Raw genomic sequence first — 19,886 nt, forward strand, 5'->3', positions numbered from 1 at the left:
ACCTGAAATGAACCATGAGAAGATCGACCATGGAACATTACATGCGCTGCACATCCTAAGCAAGAACTAAAAAGATATGACATGACACGACACCTGTCCTCCGCTGCTGATCTCCTAACCTGGAGTTTACACAAGCGCTATTCTTCCTCCTCAAGCTTAGCTTGTTTGCAGGAACAGAAACAGTAGCTTGACATTATCTGTGATATGCTCGTTGGCTGCCAAGTCTCAAATGGGGGCTGCATTGCTCAACATGCAAGAAAGATTTGGCTCATAATCCACACTGGATGATGGCATGATCTTTGTCAAAGTCAGCTGATGTAACTACAGAAGCAATTTTGCTGGCTTACAATTGTGGTTACACATGTTTCCTAGTCTCCTACTCCCCCACCCATGTTGAGAAACCAATAAAAATATCTGAATCAAGATTTTTGAGTGGAGAGAATCAAGATTTGAGAACAATGATCATACAGGTGTTATCTTCTTTTGACATATTTATTAATTACAGGGAGAATATTATCGATCAATCATTATTCGACCTGTATTCATGTTCAAGCTTGAAGAAGAAGACGAAAGCTACCTCTTATGGATCTGTTTACGTGGACATAGGTCTAAGACAGATAATTATGGGTTGTCTTTATCCTTGTCACTTATAACGCTTGAGTCTCACACATATTGAATTACAACTAGTATATCAATAAAAGGATAAATAATATGTATATATTACTCTTATTTTATGTTATGATTTGTAATGTCTATGCTTTATAAATATGACAAATAACATGTCTATATTTTTTACTTTTAAGATTAAAATGTATACTTTACAAAAATATCATTCTTAGTTTTTTACGAAATATTAACTAAGCATGCATAAGTATGAATGTCTATATTAAGTATAGCACAACAAATCAAAGTGTGCTAGCAAACCTATGAGATTAAGTTATGGTAATAAACACACATATAATGACTAGAAGTAACGATTGAATTGTAATCGATCTTAAGTGAATTTTAAGGCTTGAATGAGTTTAAACATAATTAAAAGAAGAAAATTTAAGTTTTAAACCATATATAAGATACTTAGAGATGAACAGAGTAATGAAAAATTAAATGAGGATACAAATAAAAGAGGAATGTTATACTAAATGTTAATATGCTTAAGTGAGATTGAAGAATGAGTTTAGATTTAAAAAAATATTATCTTTATCCAAATCCAATTAAACTCAATTAAAATTATTGTAACATTAAAATTATATTAGTAAAAGAAGAAAATAAAAGAAAAGAAGAAAAAAACTTGAAATAAGATCTAATGAGATTGAGCTTTACACCTTAATGCAACCTTTTAAGTACCTCTACTTTAATTTTAGTCTCATCCTCTTTACTCAATTAATAATCCATGATCATTTCTCTCTTTTTTTAATCATTCTCTAAACTTATCTTAGGAAGGCCATGAAGCCCTAGCTCTATGGAAGATTAATGTAAGAAAAACTTAACTATTCCTTTGTTATACTTAGGGTTTTGGTTTTGTAGGCTGATATTTTTAACTACTTTTGAGTAACACAAACGTTGAATTTATTTTTAAATTTTGGATATGTTTTGGATAATTCTCTTGTGGTTTTAATATCATTAGTATAACTTTACCCTGAGATTAGTGCATAGAGTTGTTATGGTCCCAATTTGAGGTACTTAGAATCTCCTATTTTCTAAGAAGGGATTCTGTTCGAATTGAATTAACCCCTTAGGAATATAATTAGGCTTTGGTCTTTAAAAGATTCTATTAGAGTTATGTAAGATTTGAAATTGAGTGAATACCATATTTGTAAACCAAGATATGATGTTTATAAGTTTAGACAATCTCAATCTAGTTTCATAGAACAAAATAGGTGTTGGTAGTTGAAGTAGGAGGGTAATTTAGCCTCCAAATAATTCAATTTTATGTTAAATTTTGATATGTATTTAGTTTTATATGTCTCCTAGTCTTCTACAAAAGTTCATAATAATTCAAAATCATTTAGTTAGCTTGAATAGTGAAGTAAAACTTCTTCACATAATTGTGTAATATTTATGGAGTGAATTGTTAGAAAATTTATAGTGAAATTTAAATGAACTTTTAGGTCAAGTATAGTCTATTTTATAAGATATTTTATCAAAAAAAATTTATAAATTATTACTATAAATTAATAATTCAAGAGGTAAGGTTCTTAATTAAGATATCTCATGATAATTATAAATCAATAATTTTAGTAGTGATCTTTTTTTGACATCGTCATTTTTTTAGTTTAAATAGGTAAGTATAAATTTAATTCACTATAAAATAGTTATCGTATAAATTATCATATGCATAATATATTTTAAAAAGTATGTTTCGAATGATATGATTGTCATCGGCTAAGAATGAGCTAAATATAAATATATATTTTTTGTAAGGATAAAAATCTATAAATTATGATAAAAATATATTTTATATATGCATATACGATGATATGTGATTGCACGAGTTTTCTATGACGTGCGTTATGGAATTTCATGTGTTTTCTATGACGTAGAGTATGAGAGTACATGTATATATTATGATGTGCAATGTGAGAGTGCACATATATATATTACGATGACATGTGATGTGAGAGTACATGTATATATTATGATATAAGACGTAGAATTTCACAAATTTGCTATGTTTTCTACTTGAGCATATAAACATTCTGAATTATTTTACCCTAAAATTTTCTCTTTATTTTGCATATACTATGTTGCAAGATTATACTTGCTAAAGAAGTATATGATGAGGTGCTTATTGTTAATTGTTATATGACGATGATTTTAAAATATGATATACATGATACATGCTCACTTGAATAAAGCTATAAAAGATTATACTTACTAAGTGATTACTCACTATAGACCATATTTTGCATGTAAAGATATTAATATCTGACCCAAGTGATTGTCTAGTGATGACCACTCAACATTTTATGTATAAATTTTGAACATGTTATGTTTGGATTTTTTTAATTTTTTTTACATGTTATAATTATGTACAAGTGCCAAAAACACTATATATAAGGGAAATCCTATCATTTTGTCTAGTGAGTTAGCATGTTTTACTTTAATAGTAGTAATATATATGGAAAACACTATATACAAGTGCATTCCTATCGATAGATAGGAGTAATGAAAATTAAAATATGACATCCTACTTTAGTCTAGGGTATGAGTGAAATAAGAGTACTACCATGTTACATCGCCAACATAGAAAAAAGGCTATATTGATATTGTTAAAGGTCATTAAAAGCTATCTCCGAAGAATATTGCTCAGCAAATATAGATGCTAACATGCATGATACAAACCATATACTACTTTTGCCCTAATTGGTCCAATAGGTGATGTCACTAACTTAATCACAGTCCCCAACTCCATAGCCATTGGTACCATCGATCGAGATTCCCTAACTCAATAAGGTGTCGATATCTCAAGACCGCTTCAGGCCTATCAAAACAATAGTCAAAGGGGTACTTTGGTCCCTGATCATAGAATTCAACAAACCATACCACCCCTCATTCTACCTCTCAATTAATGAACTCAACGTAAGATTTTATATGAATCCAACTACAACAAATGAACCAATATTCGGAAGAGATACAATGAGAGTTCTAAGAATCAAAATGAGATACACTGATCACCCCCACCTTGGTCAATCACTATTTACTCAAAAGATGGTAGCACCAACTTAATGAAACACATTACAATATTTCTCACATTATAATATTTTACGCTCATATATCATTATGTGACACCTCATATGTCCTAATATATCATGCCTTACCAGAGGTCTGGCACAAGAATGATAAGCTCGCTTAAAATCAATTTCCATCTACTTTTTCATCCAGTTGGTGATAAAGTTCAAACTTCATTTTCTCGAGAATGTATGCCATTAGCCTTTAGTGACAATACTCATCTGACTCAAACAAAGGGAAGAAAAATACGCTCGAAGACTTTGCCACTTATTCACAAATGAGAGAGCTCGTCCTCATCCGAGATGTCATCCTTTATTCTAATTTTATTTAAAAATCCTTAAATGATTTTGATAGATAATTAAGAATTTGTCATCCTTTATTCTAAAATAAAGAATGACAAGTTCTTCCTGTTTATATGTAACCTGAAATTAAAAACTCATAATTTTAAAAAAATTATAATCTTAATTTTATTTATTAGAAAATAATATTAAAAAAAAATGAATGTCAAGTTGGTTAATTCTTTTATGGGGCACAAAAGATGCAGAAACCCAGACAACGATCTCAGCACCAAAACTCCCCGTCATCAACGAAAATAATGCGACGATCAGATCTTTTGCCCAAATGTTGGCAACGAAAAGAGAAATAAAGAAATACTAAGAAACTAATTCTTGTACCGCATAAAACCAAAACAGAGCATCCATAGACCAAAGAAGAACGAGTAAGAAAACATATCTGGGGTGGGATGAGAGAAGACAATTGACGGGTGAAGAGGAGAGGAGGTGCTCAGAGATCTGAAAATGAATGGATTCAATGCTGTCCTCACGAAGAAAAGAGGTCAGATTAACGAGAAACCATCATCGCACCCTCCTCCTCTTCGCCTACTGCTAATTCATACGAGAAAAGGCAAACACACACGGCGATGGAGATTTCCCCTTCGTTCCGGCCTCCGGAAACCCTAGAGGAAGATCCCCCTTTCGCCCACCGAGAGAACCCTAGCCGAGCCACTATCGACGCGGATTAGCAACCCTTTTATAGGGTATTTGGCAGGCTACTGGGCCCGGTAACCCGTTAGCCGATGAACCCGGACCCGATACTTCCAGCCCAGCTCAGCCCGCGAGATCCATACACCCATCAACGGCCCGATGTAGGCCATGCACGTGTGCAGCACGCATCATGTCGCAATTCTCAGGGCAAGTGGGGGCCGTGATTGGAGTCGTGAATTGCTGACATGGACACCAACATATCGACCCAAGCTTATCTGCGTGGAAGCCGAGTCGTCCATCAGAGAATTCCTATATTTGGACCGTGGAATAATTGCTTTATGTTGACGGGGCCGAGAGATGAATACTTGGCTCTTTCCCGCTCGTCCGTCGCTGGTTTGCATGGGATGCATCAGCATGCACTAGAATAATCCCTTTTCCTGCTGAACATGGAGTGAGCTGAATCCTGGAGCCACCCGATGTCTGTACGAGTACATATTCCAGTCCGATGACTTCCGTGGAATCAGGCAAGTTGCTTCCAGCAGGAGGAATCTGTGTCTCTCGGACCACTTTCTGGAAGCACTGATGCGATGCAAAGCTGGGCTGCAGTCTCAATCTTCCCACAGTTCCAGCTGAACTTTGAGAATCTTTTCTCCTCCGGGGTCGGAGGAGGAGCACAACACAGTTGGTGAAGATGAAAGAAGATCAAAACCATTGCCACAAAGTGGGTTGCTGTTGAATCATTCTCTTGACAGTGTCATACAGCCAAGGATCAAAGCGCCAACTTGCAGAGGAAAGGATCAGCATCGTCCTCAATTTAAAAGATTGAGGTTCTCGGGATTGCAACTTGCTGGAATCACCAAAGGTGGCATCTGCCAAAAGTTGAGCTGATATTTCAACCCCCAAAGCCTACTAGTTTTCTATCAGATGATGGAAATGGCGTTCGATCACCTTTGACCACCATATTTGTTGCTTGATTGGTGCAGCATTCTAATCACAAAAAAGGTATAGGCGAGGGTTCAGCCATAAGCATGAATTATATTGCATGACAAAGGGAGAGAGAAGATTTGGCAGGAAAAGGGGTGAGAGAAAATTTACAAGGGTGATTCCTTCTCCCAACCCACCAATTCACAAATCCCTTTCTATTGGTCGTCTAGAAGTCTTTGTTCTCCACCACAGAACAACCCCCACTGCCTCGGCTCTCCTGCCTATAAGGAGCACCGCCTGGTTGCTTCCTCTTCGTATCAGCAGCCCACACCGAGCTCGTCAGCTTCTCTCACCCACATCAGAGCTTCGAGATGGCGACCAGCTCGGGGAGCTCGTGCTGGACCGCGAAGCAGAACAAGATGTTCGAGAAAGCCCTCGCGGTGTTCGACAAGGACACGCCCGACCGCTGGCACAACGTGGCGCGCGCCGTCGGCGGCAAGTCAGCGGAAGAAGTGAAGCGGCACTACGAGCTGCTGGTGGCGGACATTATCCTCATCGAGAAGGGCCAGATGCCTCGAGCCAATTACCGCTCCTCCTGCCACAGGGGTACTCCCTTCGCCTCTGCCTCTTTGTCCAAAAATTTGATGGACATGATCAAGCAAACTCGAACTGTACCATCTGAACATTTCTTTTTCTTTGTGGCAGGATGAAGCGTCGACTGGATCAAAAGTGTAGAAACGGGCAGCAGTCTACTCTGGATGATCAATTACAAGAAACAGATACATACATATATGTGATGAAGTATCAGACATCCCTGCTCTAAGTAGTGTTCTGTTCTCTTGTCCTCCCTTCGATTATATGTTGTATTTAAAATGCAGGCAGCCAAGAAGACATGTCCTGTTCTCTGTAAATTTACCTACTGGAAGCACAATATAATCCTGTTTGGCAACAATGCATATCTGTGTTTTCTCCTCTTCAATTCAAAAGATTAAGTTGATCAAACGAGATTAATACAGAGTTTTAAGTGCCATATGAATGGTATTAAGAACAGCTGAAAATTTTATAACACAATATTATTATGTTCTTTTGGCACACTATCGTCTAAATCACATACTAATGAATAAAAATGAAACATAATGATAATGTTAATGATGAAATGAAATATGGTGTTATGATGATTATTTGCTTATCTATTTAAACAAAAAGTATATAAGCAGTCTATGCTATCTATTTAAGTGGAGCAGACTCTCCATCCAGCCTCTTGAAGTTGTCTTCTCTTATTATGCACTGCTGTGTAATTTCTTTCGGAGGAATGAAGTGACAATATAGATCTAAAATTCTACAGAAATCTAAATCAGACATAAACCTTTTCAGAGGAATGGAAGGATCAATTTGCAGCATCAAGTCTTGTTCAGCTCCTCTTTTTTCATTTGAGGACTGCTATTTAGATGGTCCAACTCATTCCTGAACCTTTTCAAGAGTTGTGTGGCCTTCACAGACTTGATGTGTGAGGCTTACATCCACACCTCAAAGCCAGAGATCATAGCATTGTCCCTTTGTGGTTTGGCCCTACATGAATGAACACATGCAGATGATCTCAGTCCATGAGGTGGCAGGAGGTAGTCCTTTGAAGAGAACATCTGATACTCTCAAGTGGAGTTCCATAAAGAATTTTGTCTCTCCAAAGAATTATGCTCCCAGGGTGCCATAATCATCATATCATGGCCAACAAGCCTCACTCACAGTCAATAAAAGAAGAACATAGCATTACTATCCCAACCTCACAAGTGAGCCACCATCTGGGGAATTAATTATTTGGGACCTATACTTGAGCATCAATACTACAATAATTTTAATCCAGAACCTCTCTAGTTGTATCCCAAAGACAATTAGTCAGAATATTATATTATTTTTCCTAAAAAAATATTGTTTCATTAAGTTGTTTATATTAGATAGATAATAATTAACACATGTGATCCAAAGTGAGTTCAGTCTCTGAACAATAGGCAGGGAACAAAAAAAGGGCACAAACCTTTTCACATCTACAAAGAACACAAGTTTTCTTTAGAAGAATCTCTGGCTGATACATATCTCACTGTTACAGTAAAGCTCTGAAACTGATGGGAACAGTAGACTCTGGTACTTGTGTACATTGCTTGAGGTACTTTAGTACAATACTCATGCATCTTTGGAACTCTTTGCTGGTCCCTCTCTTCCACATGATTCCCTGCAACTTTACATACAGCCATGGAATCTTCAGTGGTGCAAGTAGGCAAAAGCAAGCAGCAATTTGCAGAAGCTTGATCCAACAGGTCCCGAAGCGGTGAGGAAGATTCTCTCCGCCCCAACTTGCAGGTACCTGTCATTGCGAGGATTCCACGAGAAACTAGCCTTGGTTAAAGATGAACACCTCCATGCATGGAATCAGCTCTGAGACGGCCTACAAGAAGCAAGTGCTCCAGTTTCAACCAAGGGTTGAATCTTAGTAAGTTGCGTGATGTGACATTGTTGTCTCTCTCCCTTCGTGTATCTATTCTTCTTCATGTGGGATCGTTGGCTTTCTAACTCTGTGATCCCTTTACCCGGGATCATCTACCATTCCATGAGATCTCTTATACGTCAACTTTCAGATTCGCCCTGCTTATATGCCAATCTTGTTTCTCAATCTATACTCGTCAAATCCAATATATTCCCCCCCCATGTGTGCGCCGATACCTCCCTGTATCTTTCCACAGAATCTACTCTCCAGGATCTTTTCTTCTCTCTCTCTCTCTCTCTCTCTCTCTCTCTCTCTCTCTCTGCCTTATAATTTGACTGCAAATAATCATCAGGGAAGCATGAATTAATGGCTGTATACGACCTATCAATATCCTTTCAACCCAATAACACTTGAATTCTTTGGCACTCTTCTATCACTCAGCATCTTTCCTCGTCGTGAACTACTGAAATGCTAATACGAAAACTCAAACGATGTCAGAACCGCGAGGGCATGCAAGTGTGGTGAGATCAAGAATACCGAGGAAGAGAGTATTGGAGTACTTGAGATAAAAGTTGGGAGGGAGAAATGGCGATTCCTTCCACTTCCCCACATAGATCTTATTGTTCTTTGGCCTCATTGTGGCTCCAAGAGGGCACCAGTACTCATCTCATATTCTGCCATCCTTCCTTCCTCCTTTAGTCCTTTTGGAAATGCTATTCTCCTGCTAGTTAGCTCCAACGAAGCACTACCCCACAACTCCCACTTCCCTCCTGTTTATAAGGAGCGCCAACCCACGGAAGAAGCCAACGCAGGAGTTCGTAGAGCTTAATCAGCGTCTGCTGCTAATTAGACTCCCCTCCATCTCATTCCATATATAGCCGAGATGGCGTCCGGCTCCAAGAGCAGCTCGCGCAAGCTCCAGGACTCGTGGACCAAGGAGGAGAACAAACGCTTCGAGATGGCGCTCGCCCACTTCGACGACGACACCCCGGATCGCTGGGTGCACGTCGCCAGGGCCGTCGGCAACAAGTCCGTCGAAGAAGTGCAACGCCACTACGAGCACCTCCTCAAGGACATCGAGCTCATCGACTCCACCCAGGAGCCATTCTACAGTTACCCGACCACCAATGACAGGCGCCGCAACGGCACCAGCGACCAGCAGAAGAGGTGGTTGCTTCTTCGGTACTCCAAGCTTTCATCTTATTTCTTCTTCATCTCTGGAACACCCCCACCTTTCCGTCGTCGTCCTCAGTCTTTGCCTTTCTCAAGAATGAGACCCGCGGAGCAGCATTCCACAGCATCTCTTAGCTTTCCACAATCTTTAGGGGTCACAGTCACATGCAGCACTTCATTCTTTCATATATTCTTAATGTCTTGGCTAACTTATCTCATGGATTGTTCTGTCTCTTCCTTGTCTGCTGCATGCCAAAGCTTCAAATCAAGTTGTGGGTTAAATTAATGGTTCTTGATGAGTGAAAACTATTCTGATCTCATGACTCTTTCCATTTTTGTCTTGTTTGGCAGGCTAAGGTTCTTAAAGCTCCAATGAAGCAGAATCTGGGGAGCGTACAGTAGCAATCTTATGATGCGATGTTATGATGGACAGCCATACGTATAGTCTTTAGGTGTCAGGTTATGTATCAAGAAGCATCAAGTGTGGAAGCCATGAAGAATCAGACAACACTGATGTTGTAGCGGTAGCTGTGTTACAACGTATGATGTATGTGACCGTATTACAGACTATGTATGCTGTATGTAATTTGCTAAAAATAAAAAAGAAATATGTTGTATGTATCGCTGGTACTATAATTAGCATGAAAGTATCTATGATATGTTTCTTCCTGAGTCATCGATGTTCTAAGCGTTGGCCTCTGAGACAATATATTTTGGCTTAAGTTTGCTATGTTATTGATGGTATGTTTTGGGGTGAGCCTCAATTAAACAGTATATTACTCCTTAACCATTTGAGTGATCAAGTGATGCAAAAACCTATTTAGTTTACCTTTTACTTAAATAAATTTAATTAATTTAGAGATATTTTATGTAAGTATCTCAATTTCAACTTAGGAAGAGAAAAAGGAAGTAATTACATAAAATAAAGAAATTAGATTTGATTTTGATTAAAGATAATAAATTTTGATTGAAGATAATAAATAATCTTGCCGAGTTGTGAGACAAATATTCTGGGAGTGTTCTACTTGGACCAAAGCGACCATGGCACTTATTCCATTATATTTTTATTATCATTTTCTTTCTGGAATCACTCTTTTTTATTCCAAAAAAGAAAATTAAAGTTACTTATCTGTGCCTTTTGAAGTATTGAAATTACATATTAATTATAACAAATTTAACGTAGCATATATGTCCCTCCGAATTCAAGATTATTCACGTATATACTCCCGTCCACTTCCATTCAAAAAATCTATACTAAATATTCTTAGATGTGGTTTATATTTACCACAGTTAAATTATTTATCATACCTAAAATTTATTAAAAGAAATCTTACTAGTATCATAGGAGCTTTTTAAAGGATAATAATGTCGATTAGAGTTTCAATTAAGAGAAAACAATATTCATATAATATAAAATAATTGCATGAACACATATGTATCTTTTTAGGTTCAAATGGGAGTATATATATATTATAAATGCTTAAATCAAATTTAGAAGAAAAAAAATCATTATAGGCGAGCATATATTTCATGCTTGTTCCCTCCTTCCTTATCAAGAGAGAGGGTTATAACCATCGCAGTTGTTGCACTTAGCTCAGCCCACAAGCCACACTTCAGCCCATGCAGCGATGTCTAAGGCAATATAATTTAGATGTCAGTTTCTCTTCAAAGATGAGACTCACTACATCAATTAGCATTGTCATCTCATATGGTGGACAAATATGATGTTCCATGCAGAGCTAAGGAAAATACTCGTACATGTACATGAGTGCGAGTATAACAATCCTAGGAGGAGACTTCCAGGTTCTATACTACTAAAGATGACCGATGAAGACCCATAGTTTGCTCGGTTTGGTGTCAAATGTTGATTAGAAGTTTGTTTAGTATTATTAGGAGTTCTAATAAAATTAGTGTATGTTCTATGTGAATTATTTAGGTGAACCACCTTCCCATATGGTTTCTATGAATATTAGCTTTTGGGAATTCCGATCCGGTTGATATGCCTTCGGGTGTTCAATGTGAGCTCGATCTGTACTAAGACGGATGTCGGATGAGGTTCTCGATGTGATCTTTTTTAACGCTCGATTAATGATCAATGATTTTTGTCCTCTTCTGCTAAATAGAGTGTGGATTGGAGACAAATATTTTTCCTATAACCAACGTATACATGATTGTTTAATAGGTTCAAATTGCAAGAAACGTACAACTTATATACCCAATGGTCACAAGAAAATAATTTATCGTCAGCAACACAAATGCCTTCGTCCCTGAATTTGACACCGAAGGTTAAGCAAAGAAGCTCTCTGTTTGATGCTGAATGATACTCTAGAAAAGAAACCAGTATGTTTTACCTATACATAAGATTTCAGCCACGAGTAAGAACCATGAAGAACACAAAAAAGTGGAACAATATGCAGAATAGCATAAAGAAAGGCCTATTCTTAGAACTCCATTTGATGCATCGTGAAAGAAAATTCAATGTTCCTTATAATAAAACTGTTCCTCTCAATCATCCATAAAGATAGAATGGGTTGAATGGCTCAATGAATGCGCTGCGCTCATTACAAAGGTCTCAGCATCCCAACACCGTGAACATGTAGAAGGGAGAAATAGGACGCAACTGACATATCCTTGCTTTAATTTCTGATCTTATCCCAATGCTATCATCGGTGGAATCAACTTCAAGAAAATGACAAGATGTCCAGCAAAAGTGAAACTGCCAATGTGGCCTCATCCATGCATCTTTAGTGCAACAGAAACGAGGACGGGCATGATGCAAAACTCGACACAGAAACAAGAGAAAACGACATGGATGGATCTGCAAGATTAGGAGAGAGACAGAGAGAGAGAGAGCCGTAGCAAGCAGGTGATCATGTTGTACACGAGAGTGATACCTGTTCGGTGCCGACATTAGGGTCCGAGTGTGATGCTGTGAGATGACAACAACATAGTCGTCGATCATTCATGCCATGCACTTGTGAACTCTTCTTCCTGTGCGCAGGAAATGTTGAAACGTGGAGTTGATGGAGGAAGAAATTTCCACAAGTTCTTTGACCGCATCAGCTTCTCCTCCGCCCAAACCACAAACAAGAAAAGCAAATGAACGGTTCCAAAGCTCTCATATGGTCGATCAACCCTTTTGCTATACCAACCTCATGGTGAATGAATGAGCAAATGGGCGGGCTTATGATCACACCGAGAACTAAGTAGCGATAGGTAAGTTGATGCAAACCAAGAATCTAAGCAAGTTAAGTTGATGACAACAGTAATGCAGATGCAAACCAAGAATTCGAACGCAGATGTTTCAGTACCCTGCCTCCGCCTACGATCTCATGGCCATCACATCTGCTGCTGCGATTGTTGCGACGAGGAGTGCGGCTGGTGTTGCTGCGGCAGTACTACTTCATCCTGCCCCGGTGGTTGCTGTGGCTTCCTGATCAAGTGCTTGTTGTTGTGCATCCAGACCTTCAAGACTTGCCTCCTCACCCCAGTCTCGGCGCAGAATTGCTCCACCAATCCCTCGTCTTGCTTCTGAATCCTCCATCCCATCCTTTCCGCGAAAGCGAGCATCTTCTCCTTCTGCTCCATAGTGAACTTGGTCCGGAACCGCTTCCTCGGCGTGGTCGCCAGGGTCGGCGCCCCGGCAGTCATCCGTTCCTCGCTCGAAGACTCCGTCGTCCCTCCGCTCCCGCTGGCGTTGCCACCGAACGCCACGATGCCGGAGGACGGGGTGGTGGGAGTACCGAATTGGAATTGCTTCTGGTAGTGGTTATGGTGCTGGGATTGGGGATGGGGGGGAGGAGGAAGGAGGAGAGGAACACGGGCGGCGCCGCGGTAGTAGGAGTCGGCGGCGGCGGCGTCGCCTTCGGCTTCCTTCCGATGGAAACTGCGGTGGCAGCCGCAGGCCGCGCACTTCAGCGCCTCCGGCGAGGACGGGTCGCCCTCCGGCATGAATTCGCCGCAGCCATCGAGAACGTGGCCGCCGATGGAAGCCGCGTGGTTGCGGAGACATTCTCGGTACCTGATAGAAGCTGCTGCAGTGGCCTTGGTGTTACTCGGCGCAGTTGCACCGCTGACCGGAGCTGGATCTGTGTTCCTTGCAGCAGACTGATACAAAACATCCACCGCTGCAGCTGTTGATGACGGTGTGGTGCTTCCAAAGAGGCTAACATTCTCCGAAGCTGATGTGCCACTTCCATTTCCTCCTCCTCCTCTTAGGGAGATTAAAGAGGAAGAAGGAGAGAGTACAGGTTTGGAGAAAGCAGATCCTCTAATGGGAGGACGAGCGTTGAAACTCAAAGCTGTGGATGAACGCATCTCATCATCATCATCATCAGCATCATCATCAACAATTTGGCCTTTATATTCCATGAATCGAACTCTTCCTCTCAAGATTTCGTCTTCAACAGAGAAAGCAAAGCTAATGGAGCCGATCAGTAGAAGAAATCTTCGAGAGAAGGGACAACACTGTTCAAGCTCTTATTGCACTGGGAGCACGGATGAGGTGAGAGGGACAGGACGAGAAAGTACTGCACCAAGAGACGCAGAGACCGGAGGGTGTCATAATAGTGAGAGGGTCATTTAGAAGGGAGTGGCCTTGGGATTTGGTGTCCTGCCATCCACTTCTGAGGTGGGAAGAGACGACGATTAGTTCCACACTTCTCCCCTAATCTCAACCATTAAACTCAGCTCCTCCTCCTACAACCACATCAATTCTAGGAGATGGCTACAACATGACACTCCATGTGTCGTTCATCGCTTCCAAGTCAAAACCAGCTGCCAAAGAAATCTGGGAAGGAAAAAGAAGACACATGATGCATCATTTAAGACATGTCTCCATGTGATCTTCACCGGAATCTACATGATTGAGTTATGATGAGTGCAGGCTATCATTTTTCACACGGCTACATTAAGATCGGGTTGGCCACTTGATGTTGCTATCAATTGCTTGCAAAGTACTCGACGTGTCAGACGCACAAGTATAATATTGTGCAGGTCTTTCCTGTTAGGGCATGTAAATGTCTCATTCCATCTGGATTAACCTCAAGTGATTTGGATGTTTGTTTGGATGAAGACATAATGAGAGAGAGAGAGAGGGAGAGAGCGAGAGAGCATATAATAACGTGGGAATCAATTTGTCGACAGGAGCAGCAGGAGACAACCAAAAGGTTGACTAGTACACACAACTTGCCATTGATTGGCGGACCACGTGGCCCCCATGCGCGGGGGCCCTTCCTGTGTCAGGATTCTGGAAACGTGGTGCAGCCCCAGCCACCGGTAGTGGTGTTTTTTTTGTCTTGTCGGAACTCGTGCCCATGAGCCGTCGACACTCGCTCTCCCCTGCCATTCCACTGGCTTTTCATGATCGATGAATGCTTGTGATTCCTTAGATACCTGTGTCTCAGATATATGTATATATATGCACACACATATTGGTCTAGTGCGACTATTGGAAGGTGATGAAAGGTAACATGTCACGTTTGCTAGCTGGAAACCACGGCTTGGGTGGAATCCAATGGATGGAAAAGGTCTCTTGTCTTGAATGCTGACCTGTTGCTTCCACGAAGAGTATGTGTGAGGCGTGGATGTTTGGTGACACTGTTTCTTCCATAGGCGAATTGAAGAGCCAATTATGAAAGATATCATATAACAACTTTATAATGCGGCCAATATAATTAATGGCATGCCCGATAAGATGTATGGGCCATCTTCTCCTTACGGAGAACCAAATATTTGCAGTGTCACGAAGAATACCAGATTTGGGCTGTGTCCTGATCGGCCCGATCCAAAACTGGATCCAAATCAAACATTAGGTTCAGATCTACTGGGTCCGACTTGAACTTATACTTACGCTTCTCCTGATTCCCTAGGGTTATGGGTGGGGCCAGACCAGGCTGCTCCAGTTTGACCTCTAAACCCGTCGTGTTAATCTATTAAAACATGCTCGAAGTTGTCATCGTCCAAGTGTTCGACGGAAGGCCGCTGTTGATTCGGCAGCAGGCCAGCGAGTCATCACCACTGGATGGTAAAGAAGTACTTACTACTCATGGCATGCAACGATATTTAACGTCGATCGGCGACGGAAGCCTTGGCTGTGGCCGGGAGATGGCGAGGAGCAAACGGCAGCCCCTTTGTCTTTGAAGTGTTATCGAGTCCCGTTGGTAATGCCAAGCTTAAAAGACTACATGGTTTTCTTACTTGTATTCGCCGATCACCTGCATATGATTGCGTGTGATGCGAGTGGACCTGAACGAATAAGCTTTTGAAAAGTAATTACCATTATCTTTGAGATAAGGATAATTCGTGACCACGTTCTTTAGAGGGGATGAGAGAGAAAGAAGAGGAGGGAGAAGAATATGGAGTGTGTAGTACGCAACTAACACCAACACAAGCCAGAAAACTCCCGGTCCGAACTGAGATGATGCATGCTTTGAACTGTTAAAAAGCAACCAATGAATGCCCGGAAGTACGTCTCGTACGGTAACTCTTGATTGAATTCTGCTGTTATCCCATCATATCAGGCTTTCTGTTGGCCTTCTCTCATGTCCACCGGTCACTGGCCGCTGCCACCTGCAGATGCCCTGTTCATGTCATCCCCTCGATTCCTCCCCCCCTTCCGCCAACGACACCGTCATCAGCAGAATCTATCTATTCATCCGTCTAACACACACACACACATGTTGACTCTTAAACCACAATAAGAACACCCATCATTTGATTCGTTACCTAACGAAGAGACTTATCATCTCTACTACTTGAGGCTACAGAGTATACATGAAGAGGTTGATCAAAGAAGGCCACGAACAGGACTGGTTTTGATGCTTCGTTGCTACTGGAATTCGGAACTACTAATTGTATTGGAATAGGCTGGGGCGGTCTCGAACCGGGAACTGGGTCGGCGGCACCAGGTTTAGCCGCCAGGAGAGATAAGGCACGTCGCCCTCGTCCGCCGTGTCGTCATGCACCGAGATGGAAGGACCGCTCTTCGTCGCCGTTGGAGCGTAGCATCCCCAGGGCGACTGCTGCGGCTGCTGCTGTCGTATGTATCCGTATCCGATCGTCTGCTCGGCAGCCGCCGTTACCACCGATGTCGACGAGGACGGCGATGCCGCCGCCCGCCTCTCTTCCTTCTTGTAACGGATGCCGCACGCGTTACACAGTGACTGCATTGCTGTAACATATTAGATTGCTTGAGACGGAGATACAAGTTTAAGGCGAAGCTAGTCACTACCTTTGGGCCTCTGGGACCGTTCCTCCACAAGGGAGTGGAGGTGGTGTCGCAGTTGGCGCACCTGCGGGCTAGTAGATGCGGGTCTCCGGCCATGTTCGAGCCGACGGTGTTTCCACCACCAGAAGCAATGCTTCCACCTGTTCCCATGGACGCGTGCTTCTTGGGATGAGATAGGGTATCCCAGCGAAAGCTGGACATGCACGAGGGTGGCTGGATATGTGCAGTAGGTGAGGGCAAGGTTTTGTGTTCAGTCAGGCGCGTCGATGGGGTGCCGAGAGACAAGGTGCAGTCCACCGACGAGGAAGCGTCGGACTTACTGCCATCGAAGCCATCATCATCAGTAAACTTGCTACCGGACGCCGGGAAGAAAATGGAGAACGAGGCGGCGCCACCGCAGAGCAACCCACACGAGCACTGCTGCGTGCTGCTCTGGTGGCCGCACTGGTGCAACATGGCTGTAGTCCTAATCGAAAGGCTGCAACAGAGAGGAAGCAAGAGCTAAAAGACTGGGAGAAGAGGGAGAGAGGGAGACGTAGTTGAGTTCATGTAAAATGGGAGGGCAGCAGCACGTACTACTACTACCACTACTACTTCTTCTGTGGGGATGACACGCATCGGGATGGAGGAGGGAGGAGGAGGAGGAGGTGGTGGTCGTCCAACAACTACGAACTACATAGTGGTTTACACGAATGTAGCGAGTGTTTTTATATGTGCAGCCGAGGTAGCAGACAAGGATTAATGAAGCATATTAATGATGCTTTGTGGCAATAATAGCGGGTGGGAACTTGGGAAGTGGGGGATCGGGGCTTGTCGGTTCTTAAGCAAAGAGGATAGAGTAAGCAAGCTTAAACGACACATGAAAAGTGGAATATGACTGACTACCAAATGTGTAGCTGCTAATCTATGGAAGGGCTCATCGGGGGTTGGAGAAGACTAGTCAGCTGCAGTACGATAGTGTTTATGTGGTGCAGTGGGGAGGGCTCCACTTATCCACCGAGTCAGTCGAATCAGATGAGTTCACCCCTATTCGCAGTTTGGGTTTCGTGTGCTATCTCCATCACACACCACAGACAGTCGCTCTCTCTCCTCGCTGGGGGACTTCAGCTTCCACCTAACAATCTCTCAGCCTGTCCTCGGTATAGGGGGAGCGGCCAGCATCACCAAGTCGGAGTTGTGGCGGTTTCCTCTGCACTGCTTCTTATACAACAATGACGTATGACTGGTTCGGGGCTGTACATCACAACAAGACGATGGATCATGACACAGCGCGTTAAGGGACTGCAGTGAGAGAGAGAGAGAGAGTGAGAGGGAGTTTTTGGAGGCGCAGCAAACAATGCGGGTCAGAGGGGACAGACGGGGTTGGTCATTGGGCGGTCAAAAGTGGCCACGTGACTCCGGGAACAGTCTTCCACATAACATTTCTCTATACCCTTACGCCTCCTCGCCGATCACGAGACCGCGCGCCACCCCGCCAGCGACGACGACGGATGGTGGGTGTGCATCGAAGCAGAGGAGCAGCAGAGACGCAACACTGAGCCAGACACGAGCGCAGACCAACTCCACTTCAGAAAACGTTTGCTTGTGGACGACACTCTCGAACGGCACAGGAGCCATTTTTAGCTCACGTCACCATCTCCATATGTCGCCAACCGCTGCCACAAACCACGGAGACTCTACGTAGGAGACGACGACGTATCCGGGAAGAGGTGATGGAGTCGACATAGGAAGCGTATCCCAAAAGCGAGAACGGTGTGTTGTATAAAGAGGGAGAAAGTAAAAGACAGGAAAAGATAAAGAGAAACAAATGGGAAGGACGAGAGAATATAGCCATGGCTGCTGGCTGCTGGCTTCTGCATAGGGAGGGAAACACCGGCAGCAGCTCGGCTTAATCGGCCCCCCTCATCATTACCGTCGCCTCAAAAGGGGGGTCAACTTCTTGAACACATCCCCTCGTTGGACGCCATGGTTATACATTACAGTGAAAGGTGCACCGCCGCGTAGCTAATCATCGCCGGCTACAGCTTGCTCGCTTTGCATTGTACGATCTCCCAAGTGAATGGGAGATCAAAGATAAGATTAAACAGAACCAACAGTGAGAGCACGTACTGCATCCATGGCTTACGGGAGCTGCCACTTGCCGGCCAACTGCAGGTTATCATGCAGGAAAGTGAGACACCGGAACGATGATAGTATACGTACAGCTTACTCCTGTGTACAAGTGGCGTAGGTGATCCAAGATCACGTTCAAAGAGGGTTTCCGAGACACGACCACAAGTCTAGAGATCGCTGTCTAGGTTTAGATTACTTATGTGTGTAGAGAGAGAGAGCGAGAGAGAGAGAGAGGCATCTTTTGGAAAGCGGTAGTCTCCAAAACCGATCAGTTCTGTGTGTCGTGCTGCCCATAAAATCCAATGGTGGCGAACTACGAGCGAGCGGCGTCCCCGAAAAAGAGAGAGAGAGGGGGAAGAATGAGAAAGAAAGAGAGAACAGGCAGGAGGGATTCAAATGCTCCTACGATGGGCGTCTCGCCTTGAGAACTGAGATATCTCTCCTCCCTTTCTTGACCAGAGGCGGAGCAGCCTTATGTCTGCGTCCATGAACACCAGACGAAGCCATCATCGTCCACGACGGGTGACACGAACCTATTCACAAGCGCCAGAGCCCGGTCAACAGCAGACGGAGCGGCTATTGCGTACTTGGAGTCGTGTCATTAGCCGGGGCAGGTGTTGGGTGTCAGGGACCCAACCAAACTGCGTCGCTGCGAGGTGCACAGACTGGGGGCGGAGGCGGGGGCCACACGACATGACCAATCCGGCGTGGTCCCTCTGTTGCTCCCCCGCCCCCGGTACGTTGGTGGGGTTGGTGCCCTACGCCGGCTTTTTAGAGCCCCATCCATATCGAATCGAGATTGACCGGCATCTAAAATTGCGCGGATTTCGTTGACCAATGCCAAAACAGAGTCATGCATTAATGTAGGAGTTCTATTAGTTCCTTTTCTTTTCCTTCATCATTATGCATGCCATTAATCTTTACACATTCCTAGGCTTTGTTTATAAGCAAGCAAGGTGTTCTTGTTGCATGGTTATAGCAAGGTGTGCTTGTTGTATGTTCGTTTAGGACTTCCCTTATTGATTTTGTGTCATATAACTTCATTGTCGATCCATCTTGTCTACCAAAGGTTTTTCTTTAACATTTCCTATTCTAACAAAAATACTAATAGAAAATTAACGCAACACATATCGTCATGTATATATCATGTGACCAATACCTCATCGTTATTTTTCCTATGACAAAATAACCAGTTTAGCTCTACACAAAAAAGTTGACCCAACCGGCAATTACCCCATGTTTCCTGGGCATCCATGTT

The 19,886-nt window shown here is 42.7% G+C and overlaps 4 protein-coding genes across 5 annotated transcripts; 2 read left to right on the forward strand and 2 right to left on the reverse strand.

The window, feature by feature from the left end:
* The first annotated feature begins 5,905 nt into the window (after positions 1-5,905).
* Positions 5,906-6,592, forward strand: LOC103989218 (protein RADIALIS-like 3). Its single transcript, XM_009408019.3, has 2 exons — positions 5,906-6,242; positions 6,342-6,592. Exons 1-2 carry the CDS (start codon positions 6,008-6,010, stop codon positions 6,344-6,346), a joined length of 240 nt encoding a protein of 79 aa, XP_009406294.2. The 5' UTR covers positions 5,906-6,007; the 3' UTR covers positions 6,347-6,592.
* Positions 6,593-8,935: 2,343 nt separating this feature from the next.
* LOC103989813 (protein RADIALIS-like 4) lies at positions 8,936-9,898 on the forward strand. The gene is made up of 2 exons (XM_065190233.1): positions 8,936-9,282; positions 9,640-9,898. Exons 1-2 carry the CDS (start codon positions 8,999-9,001, stop codon positions 9,662-9,664), a joined length of 309 nt encoding a protein of 102 aa, XP_065046305.1. The 5' UTR covers positions 8,936-8,998; the 3' UTR covers positions 9,665-9,898.
* Positions 9,899-11,769: 1,871 nt separating this feature from the next.
* On the reverse strand, positions 11,770-14,043 carry LOC103989814 (zinc-finger homeodomain protein 2-like). Its single transcript, XM_018827797.2, has one exon. It carries the CDS (start codon positions 13,657-13,659, stop codon positions 12,628-12,630), a length of 1,032 nt encoding a protein of 343 aa, XP_018683342.2. The 5' UTR covers positions 13,660-14,043; the 3' UTR covers positions 11,770-12,627.
* Positions 14,044-15,986: 1,943 nt separating this feature from the next.
* On the reverse strand, positions 15,987-17,177 carry LOC135580943 (GATA transcription factor 19-like). 2 transcript variants are annotated; one of them, XM_065188641.1, is made up of 3 exons: positions 17,093-17,177; positions 16,520-16,994; positions 15,987-16,451 (listed from the first exon to the last, which is right to left on the reverse strand). In XM_065188641.1, the coding sequence occupies exons 2-3, from the start codon at positions 16,970-16,972 to the stop codon at positions 16,137-16,139; spliced, it is 768 nt and encodes a 255-aa protein (XP_065044713.1). In that variant the 5' UTR covers positions 16,973-16,994; positions 17,093-17,177; the 3' UTR covers positions 15,987-16,136. The 2 variants fall into 2 exon arrangements, with proteins under 2 accessions (XP_065044713.1, XP_065044712.1); XM_065188640.1 differs by having other exon boundaries at positions 16,520-17,171.
* Between the last annotated feature and the right edge of the window lie 2,709 nt (positions 17,178-19,886).

The sequence above is a fragment of the Musa acuminata genome, chromosome BXJ1-6 (genome assembly GCF_036884655.1).
Source record: "Musa acuminata AAA Group cultivar baxijiao chromosome BXJ1-6, Cavendish_Baxijiao_AAA, whole genome shotgun sequence".
NCBI lineage: Eukaryota > Viridiplantae > Streptophyta > Magnoliopsida > Zingiberales > Musaceae > Musa > Musa acuminata.